This window comes from Azolla caroliniana, unplaced genomic scaffold (genome assembly GCF_043228905.1).
Source record: "Azolla caroliniana isolate FFs.n. ecotype wild unplaced genomic scaffold, voAzoCaro1.0.p SCAF_13, whole genome shotgun sequence".
NCBI classification, from domain to species: Eukaryota; Viridiplantae; Streptophyta; class Polypodiopsida; order Salviniales; family Salviniaceae; genus Azolla; species Azolla caroliniana.
This window is the reverse complement of record NW_028230448.1, coordinates 17,051,189-17,070,601: the sequence shown is the minus strand read 5'-3', so window position 1 is coordinate 17,070,601 and position 19,413 is coordinate 17,051,189. Positions and strand designations below refer to the sequence as shown.

General features: G+C 39.5%; 3 protein-coding genes across 3 annotated transcripts; 1 reads left to right on the top strand and 2 right to left on the bottom strand.

The window, feature by feature from the left end:
- The first annotated feature begins 2,227 nt into the window (after positions 1 to 2,227).
- Positions 2,228 to 7,988, top strand: LOC147856429 (putative CoA ligase CCL12). The gene is made up of 14 exons (XM_087329913.1): positions 2,228 to 2,547; positions 2,790 to 2,919; positions 3,338 to 3,591; positions 3,700 to 3,904; positions 4,000 to 4,040; positions 4,144 to 4,272; positions 5,252 to 5,325; positions 5,406 to 5,626; positions 5,742 to 5,836; positions 6,041 to 6,257; positions 6,597 to 6,719; positions 6,825 to 6,923; positions 7,283 to 7,486; positions 7,617 to 7,988. Exons 1-14 carry the CDS (start codon positions 2,243 to 2,245, stop codon positions 7,728 to 7,730), a joined length of 2,211 nt encoding a protein of 736 aa, XP_087186039.1. The 5' UTR covers positions 2,228 to 2,242; the 3' UTR covers positions 7,731 to 7,988.
- Positions 7,989 to 8,142: 154 nt separating this feature from the next.
- Positions 8,143 to 9,906, bottom strand: LOC147856428 (methionine gamma-lyase-like). Its single transcript, XM_087329914.1, has one exon. It carries the CDS (start codon positions 9,865 to 9,867, stop codon positions 8,455 to 8,457), a length of 1,413 nt encoding a protein of 470 aa, XP_087186040.1. The 5' UTR covers positions 9,868 to 9,906; the 3' UTR covers positions 8,143 to 8,454.
- A 4,547-nt stretch (positions 9,907 to 14,453) lies between these two features.
- Positions 14,454 to 19,184, bottom strand: LOC147856427 (G-type lectin S-receptor-like serine/threonine-protein kinase SD2-5). The gene is made up of 2 exons (XM_087329245.1): positions 19,152 to 19,184; positions 14,454 to 18,127 (listed from the first exon to the last, which is right to left on the bottom strand). Exons 1-2 carry the CDS (start codon positions 19,160 to 19,162, stop codon positions 14,896 to 14,898), a joined length of 3,243 nt encoding a protein of 1,080 aa, XP_087185371.1. The 5' UTR covers positions 19,163 to 19,184; the 3' UTR covers positions 14,454 to 14,895.
- Positions 19,185 to 19,413: the final 229 nt, after the last annotated feature.

Here is a 19,413-nt window from a genome sequence, read left to right as displayed (position 1 = left end):
GGAGTCTGGAGATAGATAGTTTGATATATAGATAGATGGAGGCTAATATTGACCCATGGGACCTAAGTACAAAAGTTTTCTCGATGCGTGTCTTCTTCCTAAGAAGGGATATTCATACTTCAAAGCACCAAGTCTCGATGTGTGAATAAGGCACACACACATGGGCTCAACCTTTTAGGTGTTCTCTTTAATATGACATTCAAGTCATCGGTCCCTCTTAACATATCATCATAGCTTTCACGAATTGCACTATATGCATGTAAAAGCAAGTGATATTAATCCTTGGACTAGCCCTTCCTTGCATACCTTACGTGCCTTTAAATTTGTCCAATTTTGATGCCATAAAGCAATTTCAATACCTAGGTTGTGTGATCAACTGTGAAGGAGTATTCGGGCTCTATGAGAGTTAATACTCATGTTAGTAATGAGGTAAGGTTGCATACAATCAATATGCCTTCTTGCCTTATATTGAACCTAACATTCAATATTGATGTTTGCAATGTAATATTCTAAATTTGTCCTTTCAACATCTTTCCACTTCTTCCTTAGGGGTTCCATTAATCTATCCTCAATAACTACATATTTCCGAGCATCACTTGAAAACTCTAAGAGATCTTCCACGCCTCATCTTTTGAAACATTTTTTGATGCGAATTACCCAACCGGATGAGAGAAACGTTTTCTTTGTGGTTTGCGTCCAATGTTAATAGTGAGGCTACCATACCTAACATTGTGAAACAAAAATTTGCCATACATTGTACATCATTAGCCTAATCTTACCATTGATTGACTTTTTTTGTACTTGTGGTGTAGAGATTAGGCTAAACTTTAGGTTGTCTAACTCCAACTCGTGGTATCTGAGTGATAAGTTCTTCTACAATGTGTTAAGAACAATAAACTTAGGAAGAGTCAACAAGGTTCGCTTGGAGTTAAGCAAAACCATGCATAAGAGAAGAAGACTAGTAGTACATTAATCAATATTTGATGAAAGGGAAATGGTTTAGATGACATGGGAGCTTAATCACTTGAAGACGATTGCCATGTTGTCGCACACATCAACGATTGGCTCATTACACACAAGAAGCCCCTAAGGGGACTACACGACTCTAGAGGGAGGGAGCTCGAAGGTTGGAAAGTTTGATGCCACAAAGAATCAAATTTAGAATCTTTAGATGCATACCTTTGGGGGATGCTTCTTAAGAATCAAGACATCTCTACCCTCCTCACTTTAGAAGTTTACAAAAAAAAGAAGAGTATGAACTGTAGAGATTGAATCAAAATATGTCATGTATAAATTATAATCAAACGTTCAAAAACCCATAAAATGTATATTCGAGAATATGAAGAAAACATGACATAGGGCACTAGTAGCATAACAAATTGCCATTAGAATGCTGAATTCTGTTTTGTAGAGTATGCGTTCGGGTAATGCTATGCACATCGAATGTTGTGGTGTTTTGGAGTTGTTCTTTTGTTGTTTCATCTACACATATTATTTTCTTTTGACATGCAAGAGGGCTTGTAAGATATGAGTTGTAAATTATCCCTTGTACATTGCCTTAACTAATGGAAGTAGTTTTTTTTTTGGGAAAAAAAAAACAATTTACCAGTAGGGTGAGCTAATTCCTAATAACAAAGAAAGAAAGAAAAAAAGGAACATGACACTTCAACATAAATTTTTGCCACGGACACGACACTAATGAGAGGATATGAGAAAATTGGGAATTGAACCCCAAGACATAGGCAATAATAGTAGCAAGACAACTTTACAACTAGGTTGAGCTAATTTCTATTAATAAAGAACCAAAAAACAAGACAAAAGAGACATTGATACGAGAAAATCGAGAATTGAACCCAAGAACATTAGACAGCAGAAGCATGACAATCAATCTATGAAAAAAAATGATATAATAAAAAGTGAAAAAAATGAAAGAAAAGAAGAAGAAGAAGAAGAAGAAGAAGAAGAAGAAGAAGAAAGTTCAAAGGAGCACGCGTTTTTCCTTCTTCTTCTTCTTCTTTTTCTTCTTTTCAAACGCGTTCGTTTTAATCAAACGTATTCAAACGTTTGAATGCTTTGCACGAACACATTTATCACGTTTTTATGCGATATATGTATCATCAATACGTGCTCTTTCTTCTTCTTCTTCATTCAGTCTTTTCTTTTCTTTTTCTTTTGGAGTCCCCTGACACACAAACAGGTTTTTTGTGTACCGGTTTCGCGACTCAAACCCAAACTCTTTGCAATGGCCTCACCCCTCACCCCTCACCCCTCTGAAGCAGACCAACAGTACCCTTCACTCCACCAGCTCACCCCCCATCACCTCCTTTCTGCTGGCATCTCACCATCGGAAGCCCATGCTTTCGCCGAAGGCCTCGCGGAAGCCGTCTCGCGGAGCGGCACCTCCCCCCCTTCGATATGGAGCAGGGTCTCTACGGAGCTCCTCAAACCTACTCATCCTCACTCTCTCCACAGGCTGATGTATTGCTCCATCTACAAGAATTGGGATGCCAAGAACATGGGCCCTCCTCTTGCTTGGATTCCTACCATGTAAGTTACCTCTCCCCTATACCTTTCCCAAGTGATGGCAAAATTAGATACTTGGATAGAAATTTAGAATGGATCCCCTCCTCTTTGCTTTGGTAATGGTTTTAAAAGAGAGATTTGTACATTGAACTCGAAATATGAGAATGCTTCATCCAGGGATGTGTATTTGATTCCCCCCCCCCACAAAAAAAGCATGCAAACTAATCTGACCTTTTGGGATTGAATTCATTGCTGTCATGGATCAGGGAGATAGCAAATGAAACGAATCTGGGTAAGCTGATGGAGGCCAAGGGTAAAGAGCTGTTAGGTATATCCTACAGTAATCCTATTGAGAGCTTCAATGCTTTTCTTAAATTCTCAGCGGACCATCCGGAAGTGAGTTTTTTGGTTTGCTCTATTTCTTGCCTGGTTTTCTTATATCAGTTCATTCTTTCATGTGTTAGGCACAAATTCTTCTGAGGGACATAGGTTCTTCTTGATCTCTGAATGCTTGATAGCTATGCACATTGAATGTCGTATTAGATACTTCAGATGATGTGAAGTTCTGGTTTTACTAAAATTAAGATTTTGTTAACACTTGATCTGTGTCCATTCATGCTCTCGACGTTGCATATCCTCTTTCTTCAGTGCTAATCTTTTAGGAGCTTTTAACACTTATCATGTTCTTATTCATTGTCTGGACAAGAGTTTCATTTCCAGATATTATTTATTGGCATGACGAAAAACGAAAAAAAAGTGTGCACGCATATGCTAATGTATTTTGATGGATTAATAGTCTCTTTCTGCTTTACAGGTTTATTGGCCTCTTGTGCTCAATGAGATCAGCGTTCATTTTCATGCTCCATATGAGTGTGTATTTCGTGCTCCCAACAAATTACGGCCAGGTGGCACGTGGCTTCCAGAAGCAGTTATAAATGCTGCAGAATGCTGTCTCTTGCCCAAGCCAAGCAGAGGGAAGACAGATTTGAGTAGAGCAATCATATGGAGGAATGAAGGCCAGACATCCTTATATAGCATGACCTATGGGGAACTCCGTACAATTGTCAAGTTAATAATAATCTCATTATTTCACTTTTCCATCTCATTGGACAAAAGACTGTTTCAATTCATAAAGTCATATCAAGTTTCTTCTAATTGAATCGATTGCATGTGTAGTCGGGTCGCTACAGCACTTGATACACTAGGATTTCAGAAGGGAGATGTTTTTGCAATAGCCATGCCAATGCACTGTAACAGTGTTATTATATATTTGGCAATCATTTTGGCTGGCTATGTTGTAGCCAGTATTGCTGACAGCTTTGCTCCTCCAGAGATAGCTATGCGCCTACGAGTATCAAATGCCAAAGCTATCTTCACTCAGGTAATATGGAAATTTGTTTCTATACACTGTTTGATAAGGTAATAAAACATGTCTGGTAACATATGACATTGGCTTCTTTTATATTTATTTTCTAGGATGTCATTTTCAGAGGTGGGAAAACGATTCCACTCTACAGGTATAAAAATAAAAGGATCATTTTTTTTATGCTAAGAAATGTTTTTTTGGGTTATTTTCCAGCAATAAAATGAAAATACCCATTCACAAATTTCCTCTTATAGCCGAGTACTTGAAGCCCAGTCTCCTATGGCTATTGTTTTGCCTGCAAATGAAAACAGTCTCACGATGACACTCAGGGGTGGCGATATCTCATGGAGAACTTTTTTAAATTTGGCAGGAAATGAATCTGGGTACATCTACTTTTCATGACCTCTCTAGCATAATTTTTTCATGTGGTTTGCATGATGGTTTTATGTTAATAAATTCTGAATATGATAATTTTAATGTGGTTAATATACTAGCAATTGATTAAAGACTCATTGCTTGTTTCGTACTGGATATGTGAGTCAATATCTGTAAAATGCACACTCCTGGTCTGATTTTGTTTCTTGAAAAACATCATTATAGTACTAAAGGGGCATCGCCAACCTTGTTACAATGTCTTAAGATTATGAATACAGCATATGATTCACATGTATCAGGGCCACCACTCATTTTATAATGCCCATGTTTCCCATAATCTTTTTTCGACTTCGCTTTTGGATCTTGAGGAGTATGATAAGCTGGACTGGAGTTTTCAAAGGGCACTATGCTGAGTGATGGGCTTTCTCGGGTATTGGAGTACCTTTTGTGGATGCTTGCAATTGAACCTCCATGTGTTTATTTTCTGTATGGGGTTGACAAAGTTATGCATTTTCACTTTGTTACTCCACATTTATTGCGAGTGGTTTCCCACAGCTCTGTCTTCTTTATGCATACAAAGGAGCCAAAAAATTGTAGTCTCTGCAGGCTGATGTCTTCAAGCAATCTTGTCGTGTGGGTTACTCGATTGGTGTAATTCAATCTATGGTTTATTTATGACGTTTTTTCATGGCTGCATGCAAGCATTTTGCTCCACTAAGTTTGTTATCAATTGGGTATTCAATCTTTCCTAAAACAAATTGACATTTTTTATTTTGTTTTGCAAATCTGCGAGATGTTTTCTGGGTCTGTTTCATACATTTGATACAAGATCCTATTTGCCTGTTACACAATGGTATAGGAAAGGGAATCTGCTTCATAATTTGTGTGCAGGAAAATGTTAATCTGCATTATAATTCGTCTATGGAGTTGTCTGAGATACATTGTAATATCATAGAATATGCTGAGAGTAGGATGGTTTTTTATTAGATCGTTTAAATATGAGGCTGTGCCACAGCAGATAGAATCACATACAAACATCTTGTTTTCATCAGGAACTTCAGGTGATTGTTATAGCAGTTATTGTGATAGGATGTTTTTTGAATAAAGTTTGGAATTAAATCAGCCTTTGCACTTTATGAAGGGGAACCAAAGGCCATACCTTATTCACATCTAGAGCCTATAAGGCTAGGAGCAGAGTCGTGGGCACACATGGATGTCAAAGTTGGTGATGTGTTTGTTTGGCCGACAAACCTCGGATGGATGGTTGGGCCAATGGTGCTGTATGCAAGCTTTCTTAATGGAGCAACAATTGGTCTTTATAATGGGTCACCACTGCATCGAGGATTTGGGGAATTTGTACAGGCATGCTGAATCCTAAATCTTAAACCCAGACAGCAGCCATTAGATTGATGGAACTAGGATTAGAGTAACAGATTCATTGATTTGTCTTGATTGATCATGGTGTTCCCTTTATCAGGATGCACAAGTTACGATATTAGGTACCGTGCCAACGATTGTGAAGACTTGGAGGAAAAGTAGCTGCATGGATGGGCTTGATTGGTCAACAATAAGGTGATAAGTTCTCAATATGGAGTATTTTGTGTCAGTTTTTTTTATGCTCAAGACTGAATATTAATATGTTTCCTAGGGTGTATTGTTCATTGATAGATTTCAGTAACTGAAGTATTGTTTTCATTTACTGAGACTACCACACATATGCATATAAATGGTTATCGTACAAGAATGATGATATTCCTTCTTTTCATGTGGGTTTAGAACCTTCTGCTCTACAGGTGAAGCATCCAGTGTTGATGATGACTTATGGCTTAGTGCTCGGGCATCATATAAACCAATACTAGAAGCATGTGGGGGGACTGAGCTTGCATCAGCCTTTCTTCTGGGATCATCCTTGCAGCCACAAGCTTTTGCTCACTTCAGCACCCCCAGCATGACAACTTCTTTTGTTATCCTCAATGAACAAGGACAACCATATGTAAAATTTCCACCTTCTTCCATTTATTTCTATTTCGATGATTATTGTCTCAGTAGACAATTTTCTTGAGTATCGGGGTTCAGTAATAGCCAGATTTACAACAAATTCATGACTTGGCCACATAGAAATTTAGAAAACACATTCCTGAATCTTGAACAAGCAAATGCAGATGTTATGGAAAATGAAGGTTTTAATCACGATAATTAATACAGACATGTCGCAATAATTATAGTTTCGATGCAGATATCAATGAAACTAGGAAATCAAATACTGAATGATTCTTTTTGAAGGTTTGAGAGAGAGGGTATATTTTTTTAAGCTTATTTTTCCTCCAACAAGGCTGATGAGGAACCATGTATTGGAGAGATTGCCTTGAAGCCAATGCTAGGAGCATCACATAAATTGCTAAATGCGGATCACAACAAGATATATTATAGTGGGATGCCTATCCATGAAGGAGTGGTACGTGTACAAACAAAATTTACTGGTTAGAAAAACAGTTCTTTGATTTCTAATAACAAAGCACTGAGCTGACATGGGGAATTAAAACTGTGTTTCTGTGTATAGATATTGAGGAGACATGGGGATGTTTTTGAACGAACTGTTGGTGGATTTTATAAATCACATGGTCGAGCTGATGATACTATGAATCTTGGAGGCATTAAGGTTTCTCATTCCTAAATTTTATTTCATGGTTTTTTGGGCGAATAGAACCACCAGTGCACCTGCCGAAATCAGCATGATAACTGAAGAAATAAATGATTAGGGTTGTGTGAATAAGATGAATTGGGCACCCCAATTCATCGTTCTGCATGTGTACCCATAGAATACTCCAGATAGAATAAATATATACACTGATGTGTAGTTACAAGGACAAGTTCAAATGTTAAAGTCAGAAAATGGTTAATGGATTGATGTAGTATCATTCACAATGATCTAGTTTAAGTAAGAGATCAATGAGTCTGTTTAATTTCGTTTCCCTGACCCCAAAAAAGACATCTAGCTTTGTGTATGTGTGTGTGCAGGTTAGTGCTGTGGAGATTGAGAGGGTTTGCAATCAAGTGAATAACCATATCATTGAGACAGCTGCTGTTGCAGTTCCACCATATGGTGGTGGACCAGATGAATTAGTGATCTTCGCTGTCCTTGATAATGGTGATGCTGAAAAGCTGAACTTATCTTCGGAGTTTACAAAAGGATTGCAATCTCAGCTCAATCCTCTTTTCAAGGTAACAAAACAGTTCAATGATAGTGATCATAGACATACATAGCCTCTCAATTCCAATGTAACCTATTTTGTACATCAGTAAAAAAAAGTTTTTTCCACATTTTCTAAGCTTTTGATTCTGTATCTTATAGGTAAGCTCTGTGATCATTGCTTCTGAACTCCCACGTACAGCAACCAATAAAGTGCTCAGAAAAGACTTAAGATCACGTGTTATTGAAGCACAAAACAAAAGAAGCAGATTATAAGTTTCTAATAAACTACACAAACAATGAGAGTTTCATTCAACATGGTTTTTTATGTGGCTGCATAAAAAGACAAACTAAAATCAACTTAAAAAATAACGTAATTTTCGGAACTGAATATATTTACAAGGACATTGGCCTCATAAGATAAGGTCCTACTCTTGTAGTTCGAGACTAGCATTGGATGGATCCTTTCTGAACCAAAACACGAAATTATATTATTTTCATGTTAATATTATACCAAGGATATAATGCCTAATATATGTAGTTGTATTGAAAAATACCTTCCATCATTTTTCGTTGGGGTTGTTCTTGTATCAATTGTGTTACAATGTGAAGAAACCTCTAGATAAAATACATCATTTTATGGCATGCTACCATTTGAATCAATTTAAAGGAGTAATTGTGCGAGATGTAGTTAACAAAGACCATTTTGAGATTATGTTGCAATGATAATAAGGCCAAAGTAACAGGTGCATAATGTAACAATTAGCAATTGCAGTTATTGCTATACACATATACATTAGAGCTACACCTTCCATCGAACTCATTATAGGGGCTGAGAAGACAACAAATAAAACATGCAACAAACAATATACAACAATTTTATAGTGTCATGCAAGAAATATGCCATATGTACATAATTGTTAAATAATGATAATCACGTGGAGAACAGAGGGGGAAATTAGTGATATATGAACATTATGTTCTCATCATGGTGTTTTACCTAATGGACAAGCTTGAGGGTGATAAGGGCGTCAAGTAATTGGTTCCATCGTTGTTCTAGAGTACCTGAATATCCGATAGACATTCGAATAAGACCCGGGGAAATGCCAGATTTCTCTTGCTCTTCCTCATTCATCTCACTACTAGTGCTCGAACCTGGACAAGACATAAGTGTCTCGTAGTAGCCCAGGCTTACGGCTATAAACCCGAACTGGACATTGTTTTGCAGATAATGGATCAACTTGTTGGCTTTCTCCTTGGTGCACAAATCAAGGCCCAAAATGCCACCAAAGCCATACCCCGGGTTCGCGAGACTCTTTAAAAGCTCGTGTTGCGGGTGGTCATGGAGCCCGGGGTAGATCACATTCAATCCGAGGCCTCGTAGCCTCGTGGCATAAGTCATCGCCCTGCGACAGTGCTCCTTCATGCGGAGTGCGAGGTGGGGGAGCCTCTCGGACAGCTCGAATGCGACTTTGGGGTTCATCGTGGGGCCGAGAAGCATGAGCGCGCCTTGTTGAAGGCCCATCATGTCATCAATGAGCGAAGCGGGGCCGCACACGGCCCCGGCGAGTATGTCGGCGCACCCGCTCATGTACTTGGTGACGCTGTGGACCACGACATCGGCACCGAGGCGGATGGGCGACAAGACCATGGGTGCAAAAGTGTTGTCGACCACGACGGTGACATGACGACCACCGGGGTGACCATGCGCAATAGCCGAGAGGCGTGGGATGTCCGCGACACACAATGTCGGGTTCGACACGGATTCAAGGTAGAGGATCTTCGTAGGGGCCGAGGCGATCGCCATCCTCACCCTCTCCGCCACCTCATCGGGGGTGCCGCAGTCCGTGTCTACGAAGGTTGTCGTGATCCCGCATGCACGCGGCAAGAAGTGTCCGAGGAGCGCATAGGTTCCCCCGTAGAGCCGGTTCGATGCCACGATGTGGTCCCCGTGGCCGCATAGCTGGAGCAACACGCACGCGATGGCCGACATGCCGCTCGACGTACAATACGCGGCCTCCGTCCCTTCGATGGCCGCGATCTGTCGGCCCAGATTGAGCACCGTTGGGTTGAAGTGTCGGCTATATATGTAAAAGTCCATGTCCGGCCCCAGCTCGCCCGTGAAGAGCTTCCCGAGCGTCTCAGGCTCCATCACTGTGAATGTGGCCGATGCCTCGATCGACATGTTCACACCCCCGTGCTCACCGAACTCGTGCCGCGCCATGGCCAATCTATGGACAGGGTCATGCACATTTGAAACCGGCTTCGTCGTGGTTTTGGCCCCCGCCGCGGACATCCCTCCATTCTTGGACACCGCCACGTCCACGTCTTCGTCCTCGCCCCCTTCCTCATCCACCACACAAAGCCTCTTATATGACTTGTTATACTTGGTGTCTACACTTGGGCGATGCATATTGTTTAGGTGGGTATGGACGTTCTTTTGGTTTGGGGTTTTGATATATTGGAATGGAGATTTGGGTTGTAAGAGTTCCGCTTTAAATATACAACTCTGGGTTCTAAGTAAAGTTCGAGTGCGCTTACGTGGACACACATTAGCACATGAGATAGGATCAAAAAATGAACATTTCAATGGATTTGTTCAATGACTAGACATTGTTTTAGACACTTGCCCCTTTTAGTTTAAATATATACATAAATGGTGTCATCGTCATCGACGGCCAACGTATTACTACTACTTGCATGATTCTTAGATTATTTGGTCTACCCTTTTTAAAAGACCAAAAAGATGCATGTGCATTACATGTATGCATTCTTCGATTTATCTACCTTTAAAAAAACAAAAAGATGCTTGGGCATGATGAGCTACATTTATCACGAGTTTGACAAGCCCGTCAACACATATAGCTTTCAATATATATACAATGTGGAAAATAAATTAAGATACGAAATTGCTTAACTTGTTCCATATTGATGTGTGTGAGATCAAGGTAAACTTTCAAATTGTTAAACCCATCAAATAACAACTAATTCATACAAGACCTAACATGATTAGAAAGGTCTCTTTTCCTTTGCTACATCCATCATCCATATTATTATCCATTAAAAAATGTAGGCAATAATCATCCATATCATTAATGGATACCCATCGATTATATGTGTGTGTTTCATGCCAACTCTTTTCCTATTAGTAATGCAATTGCATAGCCAAAATGTGTATGTGAGAGGGGAGAGGTAGATAGATATCTTCTTAATGTCCACGAGAGACCAATTGTTCCAGACTGATTGTGATCGATGAAACGGGGCCTAGTCCATGGTGAGGGACAAACTTGGGGTTTTCTTAATTTCATGACTTTGATGTTATTATATAAACCACCAAACCAACAACAAGAGAGAAGGGGCAAGGGGGACCAATTCAGCAAACACACAAATTGTTCCTTTGTTATGTCCATCCATTGCTTGAGTGGTGTCTTCAGATTATGATAATTCTCAATTTGGAAGTCTCTTGAAATTTATTCACTTGCAGAAATGTATGATTGTCATTTAGTGCTACACAATATCTGACATATATATATATATATATATATCTATTGGTGTGACATTTGCAACATATGCAATATCTTTAATGGTTGGAAGTGATCTTTTGCATTTATATCTTTTGTGCATAGTATGGTAGTCTTTATTGAAAAAAGGAATGGGAGGGGGGTGAGGAGAGAAGAGATAGTGTTCAATAAATATTGAACATTTAGACAGAAAGAGAGAGTGAAAGACACCAAGAACGTGTCACATATCCTTTTGGGATATGCTCTCAATTTTAAAGACATAGAAAACTAGTTTACCCAATTGTTGTTTCCGTGCCATGTGGATCAAGGGGTAGATGTGCTAGGTCGACACATGCTAAACTTATCGCATGTCTTCATCAAAGTAGTTTCACATCTATTTCTTTTCATTCTTTCTATAAGACAAAGGTGCGTAAATGGTGAAGCATCTTCTAATATCAATATGTACCCATTTTTCTTTATGACGGTTTCTAATAGCAGGTTGAGTTTCCCATTCACCATGTGACACAAGCATAAGCTTTCATCACAAGACTAGTAAAAAACAATTATAGATCAATTACATATAAAGTTATTGTTACAGTTGGGCAGCTAATAATAGTCGAGCCCACTTATATGAACTCAACAAACCCACAAATTTAAATATGCTTGAATTGAATTATTTCCGCAATGGAGATTGAAAATTCGTGAAGCACAACATTTCAAATCTTGTAATTGGGTTTTGATGTTTTTCTCTGATCAAACTACAACAACTCTTATTTGACATGGTCATGTTCCCATCCGTTTATCATATATAATTTCCCATTTGCAATGTCTGTTTGATGTAACATATAAAAGTGTTTATGTAATCATTTTGATAGGACACCAACTTGCAAGTTTGTGATTTTGGTTATAAGGGCTTCGCGAGACTAGGTTTTCTGGTAGGCCATCAAGCAAAATGTTGGAATTGAATTCATCAACATGAGGCTGAAAGATGGAGAATGTGTGAACCAATAATGGGATATGGAAAGAGGCATAGAGGGTACCTTCTACAAGCTAATCATATTACGCTCACTAATGAATGTAGAGTGGGTTTCAACCCTAAAATCAAGAGAAATACAAATTGGATGATTGATTACTTTAATAGATTTCCCACGATGTTCCCAAACTCGTGGATGTCATGAGTTTTCTGTGAGAAAAATACACAGTGTGCAACACCTAAAATATATTGATGGATTCAAACTCCGACAAAAGGTTGAGTTTGCCTGATATTGGATGCACACACTATTGTTGTTGTTGCTTTACAATTGCAACCATGGTGCATGTGAGGAACAAATCTTATAAACAAATGCATAACAATATTCAAGAATTAAATTAGGCCAAAAGTGCGCACTTTAGCTTGTGGACAATCATACAATCCCCTACAAGAGCGTCTCAAAAGAAACCATGTACTTACAATGCAAACATACACCACACTACACCGAAATCCATTTCAATGCAAAAACAATGTTGCATTTCTCACCACACATGTTACAAGTACATACTTTCTATAGTAAATTGGGCGAGAGTGAGGTTTATTAGTTTTTGAGATGTAGTTCATTTCAAAACAGTTCTATTATGGCCATCAAAGTGCTTGTCACAACATAAAACAAATTTCACATTGATGCTCATACAACCTTATGTGTTTCACAAATACAAATTTACAAAATAATGGCTCTATCCAAACTCATACCAACAATTTCAATTTTATAGTTTCCTACGAATCATTACTTGTTCTTTGTTGACACTTCCATCTCTAACGGTGACCCCAACTTGTAGGTTCATGTGTTTTATTGTTGTATTTCCTTTTTTCTCTACTTGGCTATCGAATCAATTTTTTAGAATGGAAATTTACCAAAATAAATCTAATGCCTCACCAAGTTCACAACTACCTCTTAGTTTTCAAATTCTCAAAATATTCTTCAATTTCTATCTCACAACCAAAAGTTGCACTTTGCTCTAAAGGACCAATATAGAACTGACATTATGTGACACTCTCCTCGACAAGATGAGCATATTGCTCACTCCCATATACTATGAAGCTTACGTTTAATTCTATCCACACTAGAATATACACCTTATGTTGTGAGTCGAGACCAAAAAAAAAGTGACAAGTATCTCACACGAGTCTCACAACTGGTGATGGCTCTAGGAATGAGTGGCATCTAGCCTCGAGACCTCTCTTTCACACTAGGTCAACACACATTTGCCATTTAGATGGTTAGGCTAGGACATTTCTAGAAGCTATTGACACAATGACCATCATAGTTTCTACCCTTTCTTGCTTGAAAGTAAGTCCCATCATCTTCCAATATGGGGGACCAAGATAAGTTATTAGTAGACAAATGCCCTCATCAAAAAATTATTTCCTACGAAATCCTTTATTTTGATTCTTCCTCTAAGAGAGAAAGAGATAATAGTGCTCATATTTCTACAAAATAAATCTACACCATTGAAAGCATGGTTCACCTAATCACAACAACACATACTAATGTACGGTACATAGAAAAATTATATGCATGGCCTCTTTATCTATTGAAATGTATACATCTAGACTAGCCTAAAGGTTCAATGCATCGAAACCTTGACTCTTTGTTTGTTAGAAAGATTGTGAGATTGTGGCATTTGTCCATTTATTTGAGGACTATTGGCTATGTTTCTATAGCTAGTACACTATACATATCATATCATATATATATATATATATATATATATAGAGAGAGAGAGAGAGAGAGAGAGAGAGAGAGATTCTTCATTAGATTTGTGCTTGTGAGGTTTGCTCAACAAGGATAATAGAATATCATAATGACATTAAAAGTTGTGTAGTTTTAAGTACTAAGTAGATTACATGAGGTATTTCTATATAACTTGTACCTCAAAATAAGATGTATGATTATGCAATGACAACACCAAAGAAGTACTCTTTTCTCAATAACTTGTTATAGTATTGACATATAAAGTCTTAAGTGGACCTCCACTACATGAGTAGTCCAAATGGGGAACAATGCAGTATGTTTCGAAACCATGAGAGTAACTAATGTTGTTTTGTTCGCATGACATGATGTTTTATCAATATAATGTAAACAAAACAAATTGTGAGCATTACAGAAAGAGGATGGAATCAAATTGTGGCAATGCATTAGTGAGTGAGAACCCCATTGTTATGAAGGCAATCATGATATGCTATTGATATCATCTAAAGTTCTTTGTGTATGTCAATGGTGCAACCATCTAATGCTTTAATGGGAGTGGTGCAATGTTTTTGATGCCATGGTACCACTACTATGGAGATAATGCAGACCCACGCCCGCATGTCATTGTATTTCAGGATGTGGTTCTGAATTGGATTTCAGTAATATTTAGATTTCTTTCTTGCATTCTTTCGGACACTGCTGAACACTTTTAAGGGGTTTCGTTAAAAGATTCATTGTATTTGGTTAACTGTTTTGTCACTTGCAAACTGTGGGAATGAAAATTTCTGTTAATAAAACAGTTGGGTGCCTATCTCCTCCTGCATTGGGAAATCCTCCTAATTTTTAGGTCTGAGATTACAACAATTTGGACAATCCTAACTAATCTTAAGAGAGGCCATCCTTTGAAATGACTGACTTCTGATTCATATTAAAGATGGTTCATCACATGGTTGAAAGAATTCATGTCTGATGGATGTATGTATGGGAATGGATTTAATGAACAAGTCCCTTCTCTAACCCACATCAGGGGGCATAGAGAGCAAGAATTGGCATCTGGGTTCAAGCACCAAATAATGAGTGTGTGACTTTCGCTCTTTCTTTCCTCCTTATTTATGTACTTGTTAGTGCAGATGCCAGTGAATGCTTGTTGGTAAAGAGAGGTTTTGATCATAGGGAGGTAATCGTCCATGAGAAAACAATGGGAGCAACAACATTCTAGTCTGAAACAACACCAGACTCTGATTCGCCTCGAGCCAGGTTGTCAGAGACTGGGGTTTTAAGCATATGAGTAGAAGGAGAATGCAAGTTTGTGGAAGCAGAATCAAGATATTTGTTTGAAGTGTCAGCAGTACATTGAGTAGTGGAGGAGCATCCTGAGGAAGGTGAAGTTACACAAGTGCCAGAATTGTTATTCTCAGCTTCTTTTCGTTGGTGTTGTTGATGTTGCATGTTAATAGAGCGATGGAAAAGCATTCCGAAGTTGAAATTTGACAATGGTGGTGGCGGAACAGGTGTGTATCCTTCGAGCATCAGTAAAACCTTCCCCATAGTTGGCCTTAGAGCTGGCTCATCTTGAATGCACCAGAAGGCAATCTGCATGACTCTCTTAGCTTGCTCCAGAATGAGCTGATCAACAACATTGTCAGCATGACCTTGTCGTAGATTCTTGTCGATAATATCATGGATACAGCCTTCCTGTAATTTTTTGGCAGCCATCGCAGGAAAATACCATCCCTCGCCATCACCGTAGAGGACCAACCTGGAAACATCTACATTCTTTCGCCCACTTACAATCTCCAACAAGACCATGCCAAAGCTGTAGACGTCACTCTTTTCGGTGGCATCTGTCAAGATTAGGCATTCTGGTGCCATGTAACCAGGAGTACCCCTCATCCTCGTTACAGCACTGCTCTGGTCTTCATTTATTAGGCGGGATAAGCCAAAGTCTGAGAGCTTAGCAACGAAATTGTCATCGAGCAGGATGTTTTGAGGCTTTACATCAAGATGCACGATAGGATTCCGACATTGCTCGTGCAGAAAGAAGAGGCCACGGGCTGTGTGGATGGTGATCGATAGCCGTGTCTTCCAGTCTAGTTGGTGCTGATCTTTGAAGCTGTTGGATGAGGGAACAACTATATTGGTGGAATCAAGTATTCTGTCGTTCTGGTGAGCCCAACGTGAAACTTTCTCCAGTTGATTGTTATTGCCATTGGCAGCAGCAGCAGGCTGGGATGAATGGAACAACCAGGTGTCAAGGGAGCCATTAAGCATGAATTCATAAACCAGAAGCCGGTGAGGCCCATCAGCACAGAATCCCCTCAAGTGCACCAAGTTCTGATGGTTGATGTTGCTCAGCGCAATCACTTCGTTTCGGAATTCCTTTAGCCCAGCCTGAGTTGTCTTGTTGACAGCATGAAATTCGAGCTGCTTTACTGCTACGAGAGATCCATCATGTAGCATTCCTCTATACACAGATCCAAAACCCCCGACCCCGAGTTTGCATCGAAACTCGCATGTTGCTGCTCTCAGTTCTTTGAAGCTGAACCTCCGTGGCTGCCCAGGCAGTGATGCCAAGAGCTGCATATCCTGATCTGCGGCGTCACCTGCTGCATCCATGACCAATTTTGGCTGGCGTCCCTTATACATGCGCCATATCACTAGAAATGCAATTGATGCCACTGATGATATGCTGATGCCAACAATTAATCTGGTTTCTGATTTTTTTTGCTCCTCACTGTTGAGCTCTTGCCAATATTTGATGGACGCCCTATAGGCCCCAAATGTTGGAACATGAATCATCGATAACACATTTTCGTGCAGAAAGCACTGGCGTGACACTGCCCTATAGAAAGCTGCACGGCACGTGCAGTTGCTTGCACATGCCGCTTTACAAATGTCAAAAGAATCACAGATGAGCGAAGCATTGATGTAATCATTGGCAAAGTAATCAACATCCTCCACATCAAAGAATTTGTGAGAGGTGGTGCAGACATTGTAGCTAGCTTGAATATTAACTACCTCCCTCAATGTGCATGTGGTGGTTGTCAACAAGTATTCTTTAATGCCTTCCACTTCTGTGAAGATGGATGCCATACCAGTACCATCAGTCTGATTGCTTGTAGGGCATTGGCATCCTGCAATTCCAGCTGCCGGCACATTTGTCAAAGACTCTCCTGATGTCTGGAGAAAGCAGATACCATAAGGTCCACATGCATTTGGAATTCCACACAAACCTTTCTTGCTAGTGGATTCGAACAGATCAAAAGAGGCCTTGAAATCATGATGATATGCCCTGATATTTCCATCTGCATCTAGCCTAACAAATGCAATGCCACTATCTGGCAAAGAACTAGAACTGACAAATGGATTATCATTGACAGTGGAGGTAGATGAAGTGTTATTACCATCAGCTCCATTAGAACTAATCAATATTGGAGTACCACAGTAGGGTGGCAAAGGAGTATCATATGAGCCTTGTTGGACTTGTATCAAGGTAAGGTTAGTTTGGGTGAGAAGCAACTGGCTATGATTGCAGGGGCTAAATAGGGTGTCTTCAAGTGTGGATGGAACAAAAGGATACTTGATGGCATAGTAAGGAAGTGGTTGTGTGGAGCCTGAGTGTTCATATAGAACAAGGCCACCAGGCTTCATGTCAGCAGTGAAATTTCCTGTCGGAGGCCGCATTCCAACAATGACGGGCTGAGAAACTGAAGAGAAACCCGACACGAGTGACCGGTTTGGCTTAAGGGATTGTCCCGGAACAAGCACATCTATTGGCTCATCAAAGCTCTGCCAGAGCATCGAACCCTGGGCATCAAGGAAGATGAGGTTTCCATTGGGAGCAAGATGGATTCCTGAGATGTTTGCAGTGTGGGAGTCCCATGCCACAGAGCCATCAGCATCGATGAGGAGGATCCCCCCGACCGAATTGGCTGCCAGGGTGGCATTGTCACTCACTGGGCGGTCACGATTGGCAACCCAGATAGGCACATTTGGAAAGTTCGCCCTTGAGATGGCCACACTCAAGAAATAAGTCCTCTTCTTGACATAATTGTTGGAAAGCACCGTAGCGCTGCCAGTGGCAGAGCCGGTGCCGATTGCTTCCACGTGTGCCAGGCTACAACCAAAGGCAAATGCTCCATTTGCAAGAAACACTGTCGTTATGAATCCAGGCGGGCTTTGTCTTGTGGCATCGCAACTCACCAGGATTGTTTGTTCCACAGTGGACACATTCCAGGTGGTGCTGCTGCCACTAAAGTTTAAGAATGATGGAGCTGCACTTAATGAACCCTCATCATTGGAAAAGACCTCATGATGACCTGGCCACTTGCTACCCCCGCCACCATATATAGTTTGTGTGATAATACAGAAGAACAGTAACAAAACAGGAATGGCATAACCATAATAACCATAGCTGCAATAAACACCCACGTCTACATCACCTCGGCTGAAAAAGATCATAGGGCTCATCATCACTTTCTAATACCCATTTTTGATGATTTGATCAATGAGGTGGAGAATCATTCAGAATAAAAAAAGATCCATCAAGCTTTTACTCAATTTGATGATGATAAAACTATGAAAGTGAAGATTTATTCAGAATCACATCAATTATTGAAGATTTGATGATGGATGGGAGCAATGAGAGGGAGATTCATTGAGAATCCAAGTTAACAATCGAATTAATAATTATGAAAAAATAAACAATGAGAGCCCCACCTCTCTGATTGACCTCACCAATCGAACTCGCCATTCAAATTGATCAGAGAAACAGAAAATGATTTTTCGAACTGTTTATGCTACAGAGATCTAATGTAAAGAAACCGACAATTGAACTAAAAATTAATGGTTATGAGATTGAGATATTTACTGGATAGAACAGACAGAATGATCATTAGCCAAGCTCTAGTTACTAGATTAGATTTCCCTTGAATGAGAGAGGGCAGAGAAGATTCGTGCAGAAAGTTAAAAAACTTATTAGAGGATTAAACCAAAAGAAGTTCTTCACCAAAAATTAGATGAGACTGGAATCAAAAGACAACAAGAAGCAAACCAGGTAAATCTGGTGCCAAAGGGTAAGTAAGAACCCACCCCAAAAAACAATTTAGATAATTTAAATTTAAAAAATAAAAAAATAAAAGAAATCGAAATCAAAACCACACCCAACAAGAAGAGAAAGCAAAATGAATGCCCCACAAAAAAAAAAAAAAAAAAAAAAAATCCCCAAAAAAGTAAAAATGATTTCGCACAAAAACCCAGCCAAAATAAAGAAAACAAACCTCAGGGAGCGGAAAAAAACTAAAGACAAAATTCCATGAAAGAAAAAAATAAAGAAAAGGAAAACAAGAACCCATCAAAAATGGAGGGTAGGGGAGGAGTAAAAAAATGAAGGAAAGAAGGAGGAGGAGGAGGAGGAAGCAAAAAAAGAAAAAAGAAAAAAGTGAAGGAAGAGAAAAAGATAGCGCACTCACAGGTCATTCATTTGTGATTTCTCATCGGGTAGTAGTATTTACTATTACTATTATTATTCTTTCAGCTCTGCTGCAGCTCCAATGGGTGCGTCGTGCCTGGAATACAAACAAAGAGAAAGAGAGAAAAGGAAAATAAAGCTGCCTTTCCTTCTGTATACAGGCATCAAAATCCATTGCTTCTCCTTTCCTCTCCCCCTCTCTTTCTCTTCCTTTCTCTTTCCTCCACACTCATATTTGCGAATTGTTGTTGTCCTTTTTGTTT